Below are 21542 nucleotides of genomic sequence, written 5' to 3' on the forward strand. Positions count from 1 at the left end.
TTTACATTAATGATAATAAGATATTTTATATTGATATAAAATATCATAATATCAATATAAAATATCTATCACACAATGATTTTTATTAATATAAATAATCTAAAATTTACTAATGTACAAAGTTTAACAATTATATTCCATGATTACATGAATTTAAAAGAAATTATATACTAAAATAAAAAAATTTTAATAATGTTTTAAATGATAATAAGAAACTATCAATTTAAGAAAAGAATATATTTCGTCCCGGCAATTTTTAATGTAATTATTATTTTTTAAGAATTGTGTGTGCTACCGCTAGAAGACTCTATAACTTTTTTACATTGGATGGCGGACAGTGGCCTCCAATAAAAAGTCAGTTCCGCCGTAGACTTGTCATTGCCTCTAAAAAAGCGTGTGAAGGGACCAAAGGATATGGACTCATGTATATGTATAGTCTAGTAAGAAATATATTCTTTTCCTAAATGTGAATTTGTCCCGGCAATTTTTAATGTAATTAAAGAAACTATCAATTTTAAGTTTGTATTGTTTGTTTCATTAATGAAAAAATTTCTTTGCATTTAATATCATTACTTTCTATATTTTAAAATAATTTTCTTTTCAGGATAAATAAACAGTTTTGCAGAAAACAGTTAAAAAACATAAGGGATAAGTAGAGACTGGATCAGCATTTTTCTGATAAAAAATTGTATAAAAAGTTAAAATAACCATTTGAAGAAGATAATGAAAGAAATAAGAGATGATGTTTTATTTCTGTAAATGTTTCACTTCTCAAGAAGCTTTAGCACTATAACTGCAAAACTAATTTACATTATTTTTTCCTAAAAATCACATCAAAATTTTACAAATTGTTTCCTTTTTAATGATAAATTGTTGTTTTACTATATCCAAAAAATCAATTTATGAAGCTTTTTTTTATTATTTCTGATGTTTTATTCTATTAATGATCACTTACAGTAGTATTTATCAGCTTTAAGATTTCCAATGTAATTATAAAATATACAAATCACTCAAACCTGTGAGAAAAAGGAAGCACCATAATTATACTATTACTTTACAATTCTTAAATTTCAATAATACTTTGCCTAAATTGCAACAAATTATAACATTTATACAACCAATGATAAACAACAAGCAAATAAAAATTAAATTGTTGAAGATAAAGTGAAAAAACTAAACAAAAAATAAGAATTTAGTTTATGAATTCAAAAATTATCATATAAATAGTTGGATTCTTTATTGAGCTAATTAATACTAATTAATTATCAAGTAATTTGACTAGAGGTAGGCAGTAAAACTGCTCTCTTGTGTTAAATTTAATTTAGAATATTCTGGAAGAGGTGATTGGCCTGGAATGGATCTTAAACCTTCATCTCCTGCTTTTCATGCAGAAGAATTGCTAACTACGTTACGAATGTCCAGTCTTCATTTCAAGAATCATTAATTAATTTAGATATAAATTATTAAATTATTGTACTTAATAATTAATCAGCACAATAAAGAATCTGGCTGTTTTGATATTTGAGTTATATATAAGTTATTAACATTAAATATTAACATCTACATTTGTTATTGTTTTATTTTAAAATTAGAAGTGTATTATTATATAAAATTTTATTTAACTGAAATAAATACCTTATAAAAAGTTATAGCTTCATCCATAGAAATTTGTAGTCTTACCCAATACTCAAGAATACCATACAAAATATTTGTTTCACCATCTTTACAACCTAAATTGTATAAAATTTAAAATGTAGCTTTTAATAAATAAACTTTTAACTTAAACTTAAAATTGTAATTTTAATAACAAATAAACAGAAGTAGATGATTTTTACCTATTAATTCTAAACTATCATGATACCTATCATGAGGCTGTTCTAACAATTTGCTAAATGTCATCTCACATGTGGCTACTGTATTATATTCTAAACCAATAGCTTGATGAAGTTCAACTCTAGCTGTACCCTAAACAAAAAAGTTTATAAATTTAAATATTAGATATATAAAAAATAATCAATAAGTTAAGCATTATATTTTATTGCAGTAGTACCATTGCTAGCAGAATAGTGAAGCTTTAGTCAGGAATAAAATGAATCTCCCATTACAGAAAGTTAGGTCTGCATGAAGTATCTGTATAGTGGGGCACAAGAGAACTAGCTAGCAAAGATGGCAAGTGTGTTGGCATCATCCATGCTGCTTAAGCAATGAGCTGTTATATGTTTTTGTGGACTAAAGGCAAAATGCTCACTCAAATTCCCACAGAGATGAAAGAAGCATAAGGACCATGTATATTGACCATAGCAACATAATGAGATGGTGCTAGTTCTGACAGAAAATTTCTCTAATTACAGCAATAACAAGATTTATTAAAGGATTGTTTTGCAAAACTCTTCCATATTCTTAGTGTTAATAATTGAGAATCTACTATTTTTCGTAAATGATTAGGAATACAACTTGTTAGATAATAACAAATTCCTAAAATAATCAAAATATCTATACAGTATCCTATAATTTGAATCAGTATTTATCTATATTTTAAAATTATTTCATTATTTATTTAAGATTTATTCCATTATATTATTTATTGCATAATTAAAATCTTTAAAATTTTTGAAAATAATAATATTTTATTACAACATTTTCTCTTATTTTATTTATAGGAAGATCAGGAGAAAGTTTTCTGACAGATGAGACAACCTCAGTGATCGGCTATATCCTGGCTGTCCAGTAAGCACTGTAACAATGTCACTGTGTGAATTGATGAAGTAATTCAGACAGATTGCCGTATCCACCCACAGACTAACCAACCTTATGAACATTTCCTATAGAACAGCTTACAATGCTGTCCACAAGAAACTGTAGCATTGCAAGGTCAGTGCCCAATGGATCCCTAAGCAATTGAGTGCAAAGCAGCAGGACATGAGAATAATGACATCATTAGACTATCTGCAGCAGTATGCTACTGAAGGAAACAGGTTTTTCAAAGCATAGTGATTGGCAATGAATCATGGGCATACAATTTTACATCAGAAATGAAATAAGGCAGTACAAATCTGGAAACATTCTTAATCCCCACTGGTAAAGATGTTCTGGGTTAGCCAGTCTGCCAAGAAGGTCCTTGTTATGATGTTCTGAGACATCAGGGGTACACTACTTGTGGAATTCTTTCCCTAATGATCAACTGTTACCACTGCAGCTTACACAAAAACTTTTCAAAAGGTGAACTATGCATCTCACCTGAATAAAACCCTACAGATGTGTACAGTTTCACATTTCCACAATAACACATGTCCACATTACTTGAAAGGATTTAATGAAGATGTTTATAGTCTCTTCTAATTTTTAAATATTAATGTCATCCTGGCCAATGTATTAATTAATATTTTTTTATTATTTTATAAATGTACCATCACACTAAAACTTTTAAAATGTTTTTTGAATATTAAGATGGATGAGTTGCCTTTAATAAAAGGTTGGCATCACTAGAAAAAATAGTTGCTCCTGAGGTCTGTGAAGGATGTAATAAAGATTTTTATAGTTGCTTCTATTTTTTAAAAATCTTTAAGCTTGTGTCATGATGGGACAAATGCATCAATAGGAATGGTTCATATGTCAAAAAAATAAATAAAGGTTGCCCCATGCTGTCACCTGCCTTACCATTGTTTTCCTAGTAATAAATCCTGCTTAAAAAAATTATTGTGCATTACTTATTGATTCTCCATTGTATAATAAAAGTTTTAACTTATGTAATATTTGGATTCAAATAAATAATGGCCAAAAGACAAAAATTAAGTTCTATTTGCACTTTCAACTGACTTATAAAAAAGTTTAAAATTTACAAATTATAAATAAACTTATATAAAATATTAAATAAAGAATAATAATAATTATTACTATGATTATTATTGTTATATATCTGTAAGATAAAATTAATTCCATTGCACTAATTCATCTTAAAAGACTTAAATTATATGGCTGATTTCTTTGTCCTGCATTAGTTATACTTTTCATTTTACATTACTTGTTTACAAGGAATTTACAACATAATCTACAAAATATGATATTAGAGACATAAAAATTAAACTATATCTTCCTTAATTTCCTTAAATTTCTTATAAATAAATAATCTTATGTAAATGGTCTATGTAAAGATCTTAACATAAAAAATAATTAATACAGAATACTATGTCAAGTTTATGAAAATAACTTATTTTTAATCAATTTTAAAATAAGATAAAATTCAGACACCTACCCAATTTAAATAATGAAGAAAAAAGTCATCAGCAGTTACAATATATTGAGAAGTACTATTATATTTTGGCCTGCAAATGAAAGAAAATAAATTATACATTGTTTTGTTTAATAAGTACTGTTTAAATGCAATTCAGTAGTCTCAGCTGTAGATCTTATAATAAAAAGTACAATTTTAATATATTTATGAAAAAATTATCTCATTTAATTCCATACATTGTAAATATGAAGCTATTTTTTATTTTATATATTAATTTCAAGAAAATCTTCTCTTAGAGATGAGAAAATTGAAAGTTAAGATTTGTATTCATAAGCAAGAGATAATTTTCAAATGCAATATATGTTCAATAATTTTCTTTTTGTATGTCATCAATTTACACAGTTATTTCCAGAAAGCACTATTATGTAACTACAAAATCTGTCTTCATCTAACCAAAATTAATAAATTATAAAATTTTAATCAGAAACATTAATGTTTAGAAATTTTATTATATTTGATTTTAATGCAGTAAGCAGAAAAACAGAAATGTATATAGAATTAATTATTAACATTATAACTGGAGAGCAGTATATATTGAAATTAATCTTTTTAATTTATTAAAAAAATATTTTGAAATAAAATTAATAAACAAAAAATTTAATTTCTTACTTTGGACCTTTTAAAACTGGAGTAGTCTGAAGTTCAAATTCATAAAATGTCCACGTGACAAATGTGGACGGATTACGATCTTTCATAGCAAGAAGACCTTCATTTGTAAAAGTTACCTGTATAAAAATAATAATCAAAAACATGAATGCAATTAAATTTTATCATGTTCATGTTAAATACTCTAATGTATATAAAGTATTTAATAATAATTTATATATATATATATATATATTACATGTCTAATATATAATTTATTAAAACATAAGATAATAAAAGTTAATCCCATTTATTTATTTATTTTATAAATTTTTCTAACTTATTCATAATGCTGATAAAAATTTTAAGACTGAATAAATGAATTTTTATATATACAAATGCAATGTTTAAACAAATTTTTGCACTATGCATTATGAAATTTATAAAAGATACACCATAGTTAGAAAGTAAGTTTCATGATTTTTGTTTCATTTTACTTTTATTGCTTTTATTTGGGATATTTTTCTATTGTTACTTGGAGAGACTCATCCTGTCTATATAGTATTGCCTGTTATACTTTTTAATAAAAAATATAATAAAGAACAAAGAATAAATTGATGGGTGGATGGTCGAGACAATTAAGGTGCCAACCTACTACTGGCTTTCAGTGCCCCAGGATCAAATCTAAGTGATCAATCCAAGGAAATCCAGGAGTTGATCTGTCTTGGATCTGTCAGACCCCATTCTTTATCACCCAGTTTCTCTCATTGTGAGCCTGGCCAAGCACATAATGGTATAATTCAAAAGGGACAAAGAGGAGAAGTAATTAAATTTACATTTAACAAAAATAACAAATTAGCACAGGTACCACAAACATAATCAATAATAATTTGTGAAAGTGAATATTGATTGTGAAGAATTAAATCCTAATTTTTTTATCATTATTTTTTTATTTATATTTAGTTTGGAGATTTTATTTATTCCAAATAAGAAACTTTATACAAATTTAGTCTAGATGACATTGCTACCAAAAACTACAGTATCTCAATCAAATTGTTAAGAATTAATAAAAAGAAATGTCAAAGATGATGGTAGAGATATTTATTTATTTACTGCAAATGAGTAATTAGCGAGGTTGAGGCCGAAGTTTTAAACGTGAAAATGTGTACATTAGATGTTCAGCACTGCTTTCCTGTAAGCCTAGAAGTTTGACAATGGCGTTTGGAAAGTCAGTGGAATCATGCTCAACATTCCAAACGCCAATGTCAAACTTCTAGGCTTACAGGAAAGCAGTGCTGAACATCTAATGTACACATTTTCACGTTTAAAACTTCGGCCTCAACCTCGCTATTATCATTATTGAGATGAAAGAATTGGTTTTTTCAGTTTTTCGTGTATCAACTTGTACAGAATAGTTTAAATTTTCATCTTGTTTTATTGGAAACTTTAAGAATACGTTATCTCACAATTTGTATTGATAAGTAAAAAAGTTTATTAACATTGATATTCAATCACTATTACAAATATAATTTCTTCTGTTATAAAGCATGTTTCTAATGCAAAAATTTGTTCATATAAGACAGATAAGTAGGGAATAAAAAAAAAATGCAAAATCATGTTAGTTCATATACAATTTTTACAAGTTGACACTACTTTGTAATATTAAGTAATACTACATAAATAAAAAAGCACCACCAGGCTAAACATAGTGACCCATGGAAAAATACACAAAATCCACATAACCCAGTTTGCTTATTTGCCTTGTCCAACAAATATGCTTAATGTTTTTCTCTTGAATTTGTGCACTTTTCTTGATACAAATATTTGATACAGTATCCCAAATATTAGTCAGATATGTGGTTATAAGAATTCACATAATAAATAAAAAACTAAGCATCAAGGAGTTTGATATAATAAAACATGTAGGACTGTATCAGTGTTAGCTCTAATCTGGAAGTGTTGATTGCCAAGTAACAATTACTACTTTACATAAACTATTTGTATATATTGCATTATAAAAAATGTTTTTTAATTTAATTAAAATAAGTTAATTCAAGACTCTAAATTTTTATCATTTTCATATTAATATAGAGTACTCCTCACTCCTGCTCTGATCCATTATCTATTATGCCATGCAACCATACAACTGCAATAACACTGCTAAATAGTGCAGTGCTGTCTCAAGCATTTTCATATCATGAGATGCAGAGGACAAACACAAAAAGCTGTTCTCTGAGTGGGAAGTCACACTGCACTCTGCTTAACGGACGGCACTGTCTCTGGAGGGTACATAGCACACAACTGCCCTAATAGAATTGCTTTTATTTTGCATATTATTTTGATTGGTGCTGGTTTTGATTAAAAATGATAATAGTAATTTTAATTGTATATAATCAGTTATACAATTACTATGTAATAAAAATCAAGATGTTATTTTGCAATTTTATTTTTCTTTGGGATGCTGCAGTTCTGCAGTGCTTATCACAAGCTACTGAATTGTAAAATTTTTAATATTCCGCCCTAACTCTATTTTTCCTGTAAGTCCCGTTATTTTTATTGTGTGAAATTCAACAAATTCACATAGAAGAAACAACTGTAAATAATCTTGATTTACTAAACTTTTGTGAGTTGTATAGAATTTTTCAGTATTAATAAATAACAAAGTTAATTTTTTGTACTTTTTATTTATTTAATTTTAGATAATCTAAGGATTCATTGTTTCTGCCAGTTATGCAAACTGATCCATACTGCAAAGTCCAGGGGCCGTATTCTGGTAACCGTCTCTGGTCTCTCATCTCTCACAAGCCAGTCACTGATTGGCTAATCCAAATGATTAGCACCAGATACGACCCCAGATCTGACAGTCATTCAAGTTTCATTAGGGTTTTAGATAAGTGGTATTATATATGATTAGACATACCTAGATTGTATATAAGCAGGGGCACCATACACTGAGGCAAGGCACTGAGGCATTTCGGGCACATGCCCCATTTTTGTCTTGGTTGCCCTTTTCGTAATCCCAAGGAGGACCCAAATTTCATTATCAACAAACAACAGAAAATTCAGGACTTCTAGTCTATGCTAAAAATATAAAAGAAACTAATGAATAATATTTGCCCATTGTTCCATGAAACTATTTTCATGTAGTTATTTGTTTTAGTTAAATGATAGTTATTTCACATAGTCATTGTATGTTGACCAAAATCACATTCCTTGTTTTTGACCTTGCATAATGTCTGAAGCTTCTTGCACAATGTATGATGCCCTTTTTTATAGCTTGTGCCCTCTCTTTTTGATAATCTGCAAGTGCCACTGTATGCAAGAATATGACAAGAATTTTTATATATATCACATATGCAATTTTTTGATTTATTTTAATATTTGTTTCTGATAAAAATTTGTTTTTTCCGATATTACACAGAATATTTCTACATATTCCAAATTGCCAATCTGAAACTAAAATTAATGACATAACATATTATACCAACAAAATCAAAATAACAATGCAAAAACTTCAAGAAATAGCAGCAGTGCAGTCCTAATAACTTCATAGATACCCAGTTAAACCATGACATAACAAACTAAGGCAAATTAGAATCATTAAAGAAAAGATTAATTTCCACAACTTTCCTATTTTTTAAAAGAATCATTATAAAGTGCAAAAAAAATGTCTCTAATTGTTTACATCTTCACTGTCACTTTTACATTATAGATAAATATTATATCTATGATATAATAATTTATCTATTGAACAACGATGAAAAATAACTGTAAGCTATTCTATTTGTTGTAACAATAAAACCAATCCTCCACTGACTTCAAAGTATTACTTTATAATAATTCTCTCCAGGGTAATTTTGCCTGAAGGCAAGATTTCCATAAATGTACTACATTTTAAAGACATAGTTTGATCATTATATCTTAGCCAACAACTCTTCTATAGAAGTTACTCAGCAGGAGACTTAAACACTGTTTCACTTATTATTGCAAAGTAAAATGTCATAGTATGTGAATGGGAATTCCTTATTCTTCTATTTTACATTGTAGAGCAAGGTATGTGTCTTAGTGGTTTAGTTGAGTTAAACATACAAAAATCAGACAACCCATTGTTTTAGCAATGTCCATCCATAACTGCATAGCTTAACAACTCTTTTCAAATAAAGTATAAAAAATTTAATTCGCTCAACAGGTATGCAATAATTATAATTTACTTACAGAATTAATATGAATTTCAAGTAAATTCTTTCCTCTTTCAAGCTCAACAACATTCTCCTGATCTTCCTATAAATAAAATAAGAGAAAATGTAATCAAATATTATTATTTTCAAAAATTTTTAAAGATTTTAATTATGCAATAAATAATATAATGGAATATATCTAAAATAAATAATGAAACAATTTTAAAATATAGATAAATACTGATTCAAATTATAGGATACTGTATAGATATTTTGATTATTTTAGGAATTTGTTATTATCTAACAAGTTGTATTCCTAATCATTTACAAAAAATAGTAGATTCTCAATTATTAACACTAAGAATATGGAAGTGTTTTGCAAAACAATCCTTTAATAAATCTTATTATTGCTGTAATTAGAGAAATTAAATTCTAAAAAAAATGAAGAAACAGTATTAAAAATAATAATTATTATTATTTATTGTTTTATTATATATATTATTATATGCATTTATTATTTTTAAATACAATTTTACTATTATTTATTATTATTATAAGTGACAAGAATATAATGCTTATTCATATTTTATTATATTTCAATTTGAAAAAAGGATTTAATAAACTATTAATATTATTTCTGATATCTCTGATATACATGTTTGGTTTTATAAAATTAAATGCAAATAACTGTAATTAATATCATGACATAATGGGAAAAAATGTTATTTGTGCTGCATATAAATGCATAAGTAACTTTTTCAATATAATAAATTTATTTATCTAATCACCTAAAAGGAGTTTGTGGACTAATAAACAAAAATTGTTATGTCCTTCTAATCTAACTGTTCACCAGAGTTCAAGAATTACCCAGAAGTAATTTTAATTTCCATATGTTTTATTTAAATGCATTTCGGATCCAACTTTTCTGTTGATCCCTCCTCAGTGTACAAAGTATAAATTTTTTGTTGTAAATTTACAATTAAATTTACAACAAAAAATATATCCTCAATAATCATCCCATTATTGATCATGTATGGAATTACGTCATACAAAAAGATAAAAAGATGTTACATGATGCAGGATGACTGTTTTATGTAGAATTTTAAGAGTGGTTTTTAGATGGTTGTGAATACTTGGCAAGGTCTTTGTCATAGACAGTACCTACTGTAAAATATTTGTGTAAACACTAAGTCATTTATTTATATTTAATTTTTTTTAAATGTTTTAATTGTAAATTTACAACAAAAAATTTATACTTTGTAGACTGAAGGGCATCGACAAATAAGTTGGATCCAAAATGCACTTAAATAAAACACATGGAAATTAAAATTACTTTTGGGTAATTCTTGAACTCTGGTTAACAGATGGATTAGAAGGACAGAACAGTTTTTATTTATTAGTCCACAAACCCCTTTTAGGTGGTTAGATAAATAACCGATTAAGCCAACTAATATTGCTGAATTTATCTGATTAATAATAAATTTATTAATGTTAAGTATTACACTAATTCAATTTATTTTTACACTGTTTCAACATATATTATTATAGAATTAAAATTAATAAAATTAAACAAAACCTAAAATCAGTATTATTAACATATATTTTATAACAGAAAAATGATAACAAAATATATATAAATAGAAAACAAAATTATGAAGTTTCCTATTAAAACTTCATAATCCATAAATCAAAAAAGAAGACAAATCGGTAATTTTTAGTGTATTGTTTAGTTTCAATAATATTTTATCAACCTGTAAATCAAATAATGATATAATGTACGTACATTGAGTAATTTATAATCATTGATTGTCAAAGCTCTATTTGCAAATAAAAACAATTTAAAATTTTTACTACGGGACAAATTTTTGTCCATTAAATCAGGGGTTTACTGAATTATTTAATCAATATGTGATAGTTGAATGATTATATCATATATAACATATTCAATCCAACTCAAATAAGTAATTAAAAAATAGCATTGTTACTATATATTATATTATTCATTATTGTATAAATTTAGTCAGTTTATAAATATAATCTGAATTAGAATATACTTACTAAATCAGCTGTTTGTATTTTATATTTGTTGGTTCCATATGCAATATCATTAAGTTCTCTTTCCAATTTCTGAGTAAAAATAAGAAAAAATAGAATTAAACTGTTTTGTAGTTTAAAATTTTATTTTACAGTAACTAAGTTATATTAAATTTTCATATATAACATTTAATAACTTTTAAACAAGAAAATTTAAAATAATAATTACACTATTTACACAATAGATAAAATAAAGCTGAATTTTTTATAAATTAAAATCTACACAGTATTATGGCACAGTTGACAGCAGAGTGTCAGTTTTTGTATATTGTCTCAGGTTTCATTTTTCCTTTGTTGGTGGTTCAGTTTTTATATAAGCCTTGCATATACAGTAGAGCGTCGTTTATTCGAATCAATTGGGGACTGGGGTTGTTTGGATAACTGATTTTTTTGGATAACTGATTATGTACGAAAAAATATATTAACCTATCTGATGTTAAAATTTTTCTCCATTACATGTCGCTTCGTGTTGAATTTTTGTCGATTTTAAGCCTAATGAAAATCTTTATAATAATAATCAAGGCTATTGTATTGTTAAAAATTATTTCTTTATTTTGTACAAACAAAATAAATATATTAAAAAATATAAAAACAAAAAAATTATACTTTAGAAGTTAATCTAGTATCAAAAACGTTCGATTCAGCATGACACAGTCCGACTGGAAAGCTTTTGGTTAACCAGCTTTCGAATAAACGACTCTCTACTGTACTGCAATATAATAAAACTGTTCTTTTGAGCTTAATAACAAACTTTATGTTGTCATTGTTCACTGAATATGCCAATTTGTTTCTTTTTTCATAATTAAAATATGTCACTGTTTTATCCTGATTAAGAATATAAAATATTTTTTATTTCAAACAATCAAAAATTTTTGAGTTGAAATAACAGGACTTCCAGTTTGCACTGAAAGTTCATATATTAATAGGGGCCTCCTGCTGTTGAGATTTCCATGTCTGGTCTCGTCTTACATCTATCTAACTCAGTTTTCAGATTAAGAAAAAACAGACAACGGACAGACGAATGGATGACAGTGGAAATTTATATGTCTACAATTTTTTCAAATTGCAGCCCAATCACCATAGAGAAGAGGATAAAATTATTTTCAGTTCAAGATCCCAATGATCTTTCAATATCACTGAATGTAAAACTAGAATGTTTCTTTTGGAACCACTCCAAAAAACTCAGGTATTTAACCACTTGTCCATTCACTTATTTATAATTTCTGAAATTATAAATAATAAAACTATTAAAATTTTAGACTTATAATAAAAACTAAATAGTTACCTTTAGCCTTGTTTCTCTCATTTCAAGAAGATAATTATATTCTTCTAATTTTGTTTGATATTCTTTTTCCATTTGCTCAGTTTTCTTTTTTATAGTCTCAATTTCTGCTTCATAATCTTTATTTATTTTATACTGTACAACTAACATATTTCGTGTCTTATCCAGCTCTGCGATTGTTTCTGCATGGTCAATTTGTGACTGAAAAAATATCTAATTTGTAATATAAATAACATATTTCACATAAATGTATTGTATATTGTATATTGATATATTGTATAATATTTTTCAAAGGTACACAAATAAACTTTAAACTTTTATCAGGATTCTGTATGGTACTCTGATTACAATTCTGTATATCAATTTTTTCATAACCCCACCTAGATGACTTATGTGGCCTGAAATTCTACACCGCAAAGGTGACCACATAAGTGAGGGTTTTACTACATTTGATATCAAAAATAATTTAATTTTTTACTTGTTGTAATTCTGCTTTTAAATCCTTTTCTTCCTTCTCATTTGACTTATCAGTATTTGCTGCATCTAATTTTCCTCTTTGAATAAGGTCTAGAGCTTCCTCAAGTTGTAATATATTAATGTCTGTTTCCTGTTTTAAAAGCAAAAATTGTAATTCAATAACAATCCAAACATTTATTTTCAAAACTTCTCATTTAAAAATATTCTAAACAAATTTATTTCTATAAATATATAAAAATATTTTTGCTATATATAGCAAAAATCAGTTTAAATAATATTAATACATAAAAAAAATCATGTTAAAAAATTTGTAAGATTCTTATAATCTTCAACAATACAAAATGATTATAATATAAATGACTGACTAACAAACTATAAATATTGTTTTAAAAAATTATTTTAAACTAACTTTTTGTATAAAAAAGTAAGTAGACAGACATACTGATAAAATTCTCTTAAACAAGATGAATAAAATATGTTACAGAATTTCAAGAGGTGATTTAACTATAAGATTTAATTAAAAAATTTGAAATATTATTTTAAAATTTGATTAAAAATTTATTAGTTTTTGTAAAATCTTTAAAGTTATTACTTCAAGCAAAACTTTTTCAAAATTAACACAGATGTCTGATATATAATAATAATAATAACAAATATGCAAATATAATAAATAATAAGAGCTTGCAAAGAAACACAAATTATTAGACATTCATGAACCATACTACAAATACACCCCACAGACAGTATTGGAAAACAACACGCACAAATTGTACTATGACATCTAACACAGCTCACAGCTAAAATAATTTACTGCATTTAACAATTTATCACATAGCTAAAACAATTTATACATTGTGTTTGTCAATGAATGCGATGTCTGGTCCAGATATCACACTCATTGACAAACACAATAAAATCACATACATTATAGACATAACCATTCCAAACACTCACAATATACAAAACACATTCACTGAAAAAATCAGCAAGTACACAGAACTCACCCAAGAAATAAGGCATCTGTGGAGGATGGCTAGAGTGCTTACTGTACCTGTTGTCCTCTCCTCTACAAGTGTCATACCACACACACTACACAAAAGCTTAAGCACATTACAATTAAATAGAAACACATACATCACACTACAGAAGGCCACTGTATTGAATACATATCATATTGTTAGGAAATTCCTGAATACAGACACACATGCTGACATACTTATTTAATTTTTGTCTTGCTTTGGATGCTATGCCTTGACTGGCCTGGCATAGTACACAGCAATCAGTGTCAACTGAGTGTAACTCACTAAACCCAACATAATAATAACTACTGGCTAGTTAAAAATTCATGACATTTACCAAAACAGATCAGATCATAAACACAAAAATTACAAAAAATATAATAAAGTTTGACAGACAACATGAAGTATTAAACATCATAATAAATCACACATCTCACTCATCAACAAAATAAAGCACACCATAAGCACACACTACATACCACATACAATGAAAAACATCAATATACAGATCTCAGCCAAGAAATAAAACATCTAGCAGAAAACAGATAAGATATACTTATTATACCCTTTTCCAAAAGATATCTTACCACATATATTATATAAAAGTCTAAACCTTAATAACACTATTTCTATCATACTACAGAAAGTGGTATGTTGTATCAGGTTGTTAAAAAATGAAATTTAGACATTTCAATTTTTTCTAGAAACAAGCGGAAAAAATATTCTAGAAGGTTCAATGTAGATATATAAGTAGAGTAATCAAAATTTGTTAAAGCGTTCATAGTTGAATAAAGGTCAACCAGCTGTTGCAAATGTAAAAATTATGATAATGTGTTTTATGCTATTTTATTTACTATATATCAACATTTAAATAGAGTAATATTTCTCATTCCAAAGTCGATTAGAATCAAGTATTTGGTGATTTGGGACAACCATGGACATTTTTTCAGGCCAACTATAAACATTTTCTTGAGGCAATCACAGACAAATTTATAATGTCTGGAATTGTCTCAGGGTTCAATTTTTGGTATATTTACTTGATTTTTTTTTATAATACCCTATAGTTTTAGTTTTATTTTAGGTTGCCATGGTCAGGATCTATTCCTGACTAGGGCAACCTAAGATGGTAGTGATTCAATATTTGAGTTGTTCATTTTCCTTTTTTTTTATAAATTGACAAATCTATTGTATTTCAATTTTTAATGAATATGCATAATAAATTATATTTCATTTCTTTATTTCCTTTGTCTTCAAAATTTCGGCCATTTTCTAGCTGTTTGTCATTATCTCAGGTACTGTACTGTCTGCTATTTTTCCACATCACAGAAGACTATCAGACACTGCATAGTTGCCTAGTTTTTTTATTTTTAGGGAGAAAAACTGGTTAAATATTTTAATGACATATACCATATAGTTGCCAACACATTGCAATATCAATTCATCTAAAAAAATCTAGGTTTTCTCTAACAGGTCTTTTGATACAGACTAACAAAATCTTACGTCCTTGATTTTCCAAGCTCCCCTAAATATCAACAAATCATATTACAACATTCTTATTAAAAGCTTACCTTATTAAATAAGTTCATTTTATTCTCTAATTCTTCAAATTTACTTTTGTAATGACTATAATTTTCTTCCAATTCTTTGCATTTGGTCTTAAATTGAGAATTTTCTTCTTCATGAAACAATAATAAATGCATACCTTATAATTTAATAAATTAATTACAGCTATAAATTTTATAATTACAATAATATATGTTATTACTGTTATAATACTGAATATTGTTACTGAAATAAATGCTATTTAACTGGAAAAATATGACATCTGCTGGTTCCAAAATACTTGAAATTAAAGTTTAGTGTAAAAATCAAACTTAGTAGGGTTCTTTTTTATGCCATCAGATATGAATATAATAGTAATTAAAAATTTGTCCATTTATACAGGTTTTACTATGACTTGAGTACAGAAATTATAATGTACTTTAGAATATGCTTCATACAAAATGTATTAGTATTGAATAGAAATGTATTAGTATCATAGTATTGAAACAATTTATGTTATGATGGCTCACTTAAACTCTGAAGAATACAAAATCATTTTTATCTTCTTCAATGACCTCGCAAATCACATCAAATAATGTGGGTCTGATATAGTACTGCTTGTGCTCAGTTAAGAAGTGTACAGTCAAAAACTGCTAATTTTCAACTTTTTCAAAATTTTACTTGAATTAAGCAGTCTGACTTAGATCTACAGTAGAATGTAAATTCGGAATACAGTACACTCCTGTAATCCAGCCCCTCAATTATCTGGCATATCCCAGAGTGATCAATTAGGCAGTTATGTTACCATGAAAATGTTACTCACATTACACATCCTATTTGCCTGTTTACTGGGTTTTATTTCAATGTACAGTAGTGCATGCTAGTGCACCATATTATTTGTTTTCTTGCCCCCCAAAAAATCATTATGACATATGAATGCCATGACCTGTTGGGTCATGGCATTCATTGACATTGGCAAGCTTGAAGTATACACTCTCAATAATCCAGCAGCCTTGCTAATAGGCATCTCTCTCTGTGCAAAAAATGGCTGTATTAGCAAGAGTCTAGTGTATAATAGTATTTTATTTTAAGTATGCAACTTTTTTATAAATTTCTAAGCTAATTAAAATCATATAAATTAAATAAAAAATTTAATTTTTTAAAACTAATTTTAATTGTTGGCCTATCTAATTATATGATTGTTTTAATGCTTTGTGTGCATAACTGAATAAGATATAATTAATTACAATTATGTAAAAAATAAAAATAACTTTATTTTTTTAATACAGAAATTATCATAATAAATTTAACCTCCTAATATATTAAAATATCAATAACAAACAGTTATTTGTATGTAAAAAAAAACTTTTGATTTGATAAGTTTTAATACAATAATGTAATATCCAACCAATAATAATAGTTTTCATTAGATAATTAAAAATATCTAAATATTACTTTATTAATTACATAACAGTAAATTTTTCCTTACATGTACAGGATAATAACAAATATTACATAACTGATTTTATATTAAAAAAATAGTTTCAGGCAATAATAAAAAATAATAAGCAGAAAAACTTATACAATAATGCCTCATACTTCAAACTTAGTTCATTCCAAGAGGTTGTTCAATCTCCAAATCTCCAACTTTTCACATTCGAAATAATGGAATGTCAATTAATCCATTTCCAGACCCATAAACAATACCCATTTTAATAAACTTAAAACAGTAAATACACATAATTTAAGGTAAAAATAACAATTAAAAGCCTTAATAAGTTAAAACGTGAAAACCATAAATAAAAAATCATAAATATTGTATAATAAAATGAAAACTAGATTTATTGGTCCACACAATGGACTTCAGCATTTTATCATAGATGTGCAATTTCATTATAATAGTTGTGAAATTTAACATATTATAATGTGAGATTTTATCCTTTGTTTAGAGTCTTACTTCAAACTCTTTACTTCCATTTTGTTTGAACAAAATCAAGTTGTATTGTCTTCAGATAAAAAGCATATCGAGAATTTTATGTTTTATGTCTTTCAAATAGGATATAATGCTCACTATACAAACAGTAAAAAAGACAAAAAAGAATTGTAATGTGTGTAGGAAAGATGCTCCTAAACTTTGAATGTGTCAAATGTGGTTTAAAAACTTCTGTTGGAAAAATTTTAAATTAAAGGATATAAAACATATGAGTGCCTAAAAGCTGTTCATAAAAAAAAATTGCAAGAAATTGTTAAAAATTGATGAAAACGTATAATACAGTATATATAACAAAAAAAAAACAAAAATAAAGTGAAAAAAATACTGAAAACATACAAGTGTATTGCAAGAGTAAGAGCAAAAGATGACTAGGACATATAATGAATCATGTTTATGCTTTCAGCACTTGAAACTTCAAAGCATCATTTGAACTCCAAGGCAAATAATTTTTGTCAAATTTTTCAATCAAACTCTGAAGCATTTTAAGTTAGAGTTGTTCAAAGTATGAGATACTACTGTACATGACACTTAGTTATAATTAGAATCAAGTTTTATATAAAAAAGAGATCAAACTTTCAATTTAATAAATAATGTATTACAAAATGTAAGAAATAAATGATGTAATAAAATTACGAAAAAATTTTAAAAATCATTATAATATATTTTGATTAGTGTAATGTTAAATTTTAAATCAATAAACATGTATACCTTTCATTTCAGCTAAATTTGCCAACAGTGTTTCTTTTTCTTTAAGATCTGCTTTTAAAGTTGCTTCTAATTTGGTAATTTGTTGTTTAAATATTGATTCTCTTGATTCATAATGTTGATATCTTTCTTCACCAAGAGCACTAAAATAAGATTATTATATTAAAAATTAGTGATATAATAAATTAACCATATTAAAAAAGTCACTTATTGTTATTATTTACCTGTCAATTAACTTTTGATTTGACTCTTTTAAAATTTTATTTTCATTAGTTAAATCAGTAACTTGTTCTTGAAACTATAATATATAAAATAAAATATATAATTTATCTTAAACAATGATAATTTTGTTTAATTTAACACCTAATGTTTATTGTTCCAAATTATAATCAGTACTTTATATAGTTATACATATAAGCTATCTATACATCAACTTGGATGGATGACTAGATAGATATATACACATATATAAATATACACATCAATGATTAATTATCATAATTATATCATTAATTTTTAAATTTTCAATATATTTAAAGAAATTTTTAAATATACATTATAATAAGTTTCAAAAAACATGTAATAATTTAATAAAAATTTTCTAAATTAAGATTCTATAATATAATTAATAATTTATTACTTGTATCATTGTTCTTTCAATTGAAGATGCTTTCCCTAATTCTTCTTGCAGTTCTAAATTTTTATTCTGTTCTTCTCTCAACAGTTTGTTTAATTTATCTGTCTCTTTTAGTAGAAGATCATTACTCATTTTCAATGATTTTATCTTCTACAATATAACAAAAAATAATTTAATACTGATATTATCATCTATGTCTAAGCTTTCAAAGTTACTTATTTACAAACTGTGTTTAATAAACATTATATTGTTAAATAAACATAACTACAAAATTTACAATTTGTATCGATAATAATGCAATAATATTTATTTACAATTTTTCAAATTCAAAAAAATATTCTCAAACTATAGTGGTAAACAAACTATTGTTCTGTCGTAACAAGTTTCGGTAGAAGTTTTATTTATTTATATATATATATATTTAATAATTGTAGATTTAGATTTAAATATTTTTGAAAATAATGTAGATTTAGATTTAAATATTTTGAAAATGATTACAGATTTTAATAAATATTAAAATAAAGTATATATTAAAGATAGATCCACGAAAAATCTTAAGGAATGGTTTTTAATTTGTGCAATAAAATAAGTTTTATCACTTGAATAATTACTTAAAATAAATTAGATAAACTTAAAACTGTAACAAATTAAAATAAATTATAAAAAATTAAAATATATGTTTATTTTTAAAAAATAACAAATTTCCAGTTAGAGATAAGAAAACTTTGACAATTGTTTAAGTGCAGAAGGGGGGTCGCGGTCCAAAAAGTTTGAGAAACACTGCATTAATCTAATGGAGAAACATGAACATAAAAGCTAGGAAAAAAAAAAAAAGGGATTGTTTGAAACAAAGCCGTATTCTCTCTAACTTGATCTTAAACACTATCTTTCTAATTCATTTAGCATGAATCAGAAACATATGGTTTCAGAAAAATATATTAAGAAAATTTTTATGAAAAAGAATAAACACATATCTATATTTTAATTTATTGTAATTAACCACATAAAATATTTTCTTTTTAGGAATTTTTTAACATTATATATTTAAAATTAACCTGTTTAAAGATAAAGTAATATAATCCATGATGGACTTTTATGCTTATAGAAAAATTTTATTTAATTTATAAAATGTGCATTCAACATTCTATAATTTCATTATTTTTATTATTTACTACTACTAAATAATTTTTAATAAAAATTTCCCATTATTATGCAAAATTCGTCTATTTATAATTAATAAATGTATTATTTTAAAGATAATGGCTATATTAGTTTTTAAATTATAAAAACTGGAAAGGACTCTTGCTTGACTTTCCCGATACTCAAACAGGAGATTAAAAGAATCAAGAAAAAGTCCAATAATTTTCATTTATTTCACTGCTCTGCCCTTTAGATTTACTTTTTTTTTTTAAATTACATTTTGTCCTTTATTTTGTGAATTGAAATAGTAAATTAAATATTAATGTGTGCACACAGCCTGTCATAGATGTTGCTAGAGGTGCAGCATCTGTGGCAGTACTGTACACATGCATGTGTACGGTACATATTGTACTTAACTATGTATGTAGTGTAGAAGCTGTGGTAAGAATGTAGTGTAGAACTTTTAAATATTTCGCAGATACACATGTATCTTTTAAACCATTTTAACAATCATTTGAAAAAATGCAATTAAAAATCAAAACATTAGAAGCATGCATTTATACCAAATGCAACTTTGACGTGAATTGTATAGTTTTATGAAATACAAATCTCATTTATTAAAAAAGTTCATTCTTGTGAAAAGTATCAAAATTAAAAAAACTTTTTAAGTAAATATTATAATTGTTTAAAATGCTATGTATATGCTTATATTTTATAATAAATGTTATAAAGCTTATAGTTTTAGTGAAACAAATAAACATAACCTGATTTTATTTTTTTATTATGAAACAATTTCTGAATTTCTTCTTTATTTTCTCCAAAAAAATGTGGTTACCATAGTTACACTATGATATAAAACTTAATTAAACAACAAAAACTTAAAAGCAGTAATTTTCTGAATTATGAGAAATTCCTCTATTTAAAAAAAACCACACAATTTTATAAGGTTTTTTTTACATTTTTGGAGTCCTTGAGTGTTAAAATATAAAAAAATGCAAAATTAAGTTTAATTAAGCTAATTAAATGATAATTAAGTCTGGATTATCACTGCATTATAAATAGAGCATTTATTAATTATCAATCTTATGAATAGATAGTAATTTTTGTATTCATACTACAAATCTTAAATTATTAAATTATTTAATTTGATAAGATCATAATCTAGAGATTTTTGATTCTATTTAGTAAGTAATGATGTAAAATAATCTCAAAACACAAAGAGAAAAATTATGTATTACAAGTTTACAATAATATTGTTAAATCAGTTAAACTGAAACTGTGACATCTCTGTATTGAAAAATTTATTTGTAATTAATGCAATTTAAATACACTATGCATGTAATGAATAAATAATAGGAAACTGATAAATTTCTAGTTTTTATGTCGTACCTAAATTCAACTGCTAAGAAAAAAAGTACACGAAATTTGAGAGTTATAACTTAGTTTTTATATGTAGCATTGGTAAAAAACATTATAATTTAAAATTGATTTGAAATTCTGTCTAATTATTTTAAGAATGTTAAATGATTCAATTTTCAAATTTTTCACATATAAGGTCCGATCAAAAAGTATCTGACCTGAGGTCAGAAAAAAATTCCT

General features: G+C 25.6%; 1 protein-coding gene across 1 annotated transcript in view; it reads right to left on the minus strand.

Moving 5' to 3' along the window:
* The window catches only part of LOC136988615 (protein fantom-like), a 55108-nt gene that overhangs the window by 20009 nt on the left and 13557 nt on the right, over positions 1 to 21542 (minus strand). The window contains exons 12-23 of the mRNA XM_067286520.1: positions 18807 to 18953; positions 18391 to 18464; positions 18170 to 18309; positions 15495 to 15601; positions 12909 to 13037; positions 12434 to 12631; positions 11113 to 11181; positions 9092 to 9157; positions 4901 to 5016; positions 4253 to 4322; positions 1836 to 1965; positions 1636 to 1730 (exon numbers count right to left, since the gene is read on the minus strand). Coding sequence (XP_067142621.1) covers positions 1636 to 1730; positions 1836 to 1965; positions 4253 to 4322; positions 4901 to 5016; positions 9092 to 9157; positions 11113 to 11181; positions 12434 to 12631; positions 12909 to 13037; positions 15495 to 15601; positions 18170 to 18309; positions 18391 to 18464; positions 18807 to 18953 — 1341 coding nt within the window. The remainder of the gene's footprint in view (positions 1 to 1635; positions 1731 to 1835; positions 1966 to 4252; positions 4323 to 4900; positions 5017 to 9091; positions 9158 to 11112; positions 11182 to 12433; positions 12632 to 12908; positions 13038 to 15494; positions 15602 to 18169; positions 18310 to 18390; positions 18465 to 18806; positions 18954 to 21542) is intronic.

Source organism: Centruroides vittatus, unplaced genomic scaffold, assembly GCF_030686945.1.
Source record: "Centruroides vittatus isolate TY-2023 unplaced genomic scaffold, ASM3068694v2 scaffold_373, whole genome shotgun sequence".
Taxonomy (NCBI): Eukaryota; Metazoa; Arthropoda; class Arachnida; order Scorpiones; family Buthidae; genus Centruroides; species Centruroides vittatus.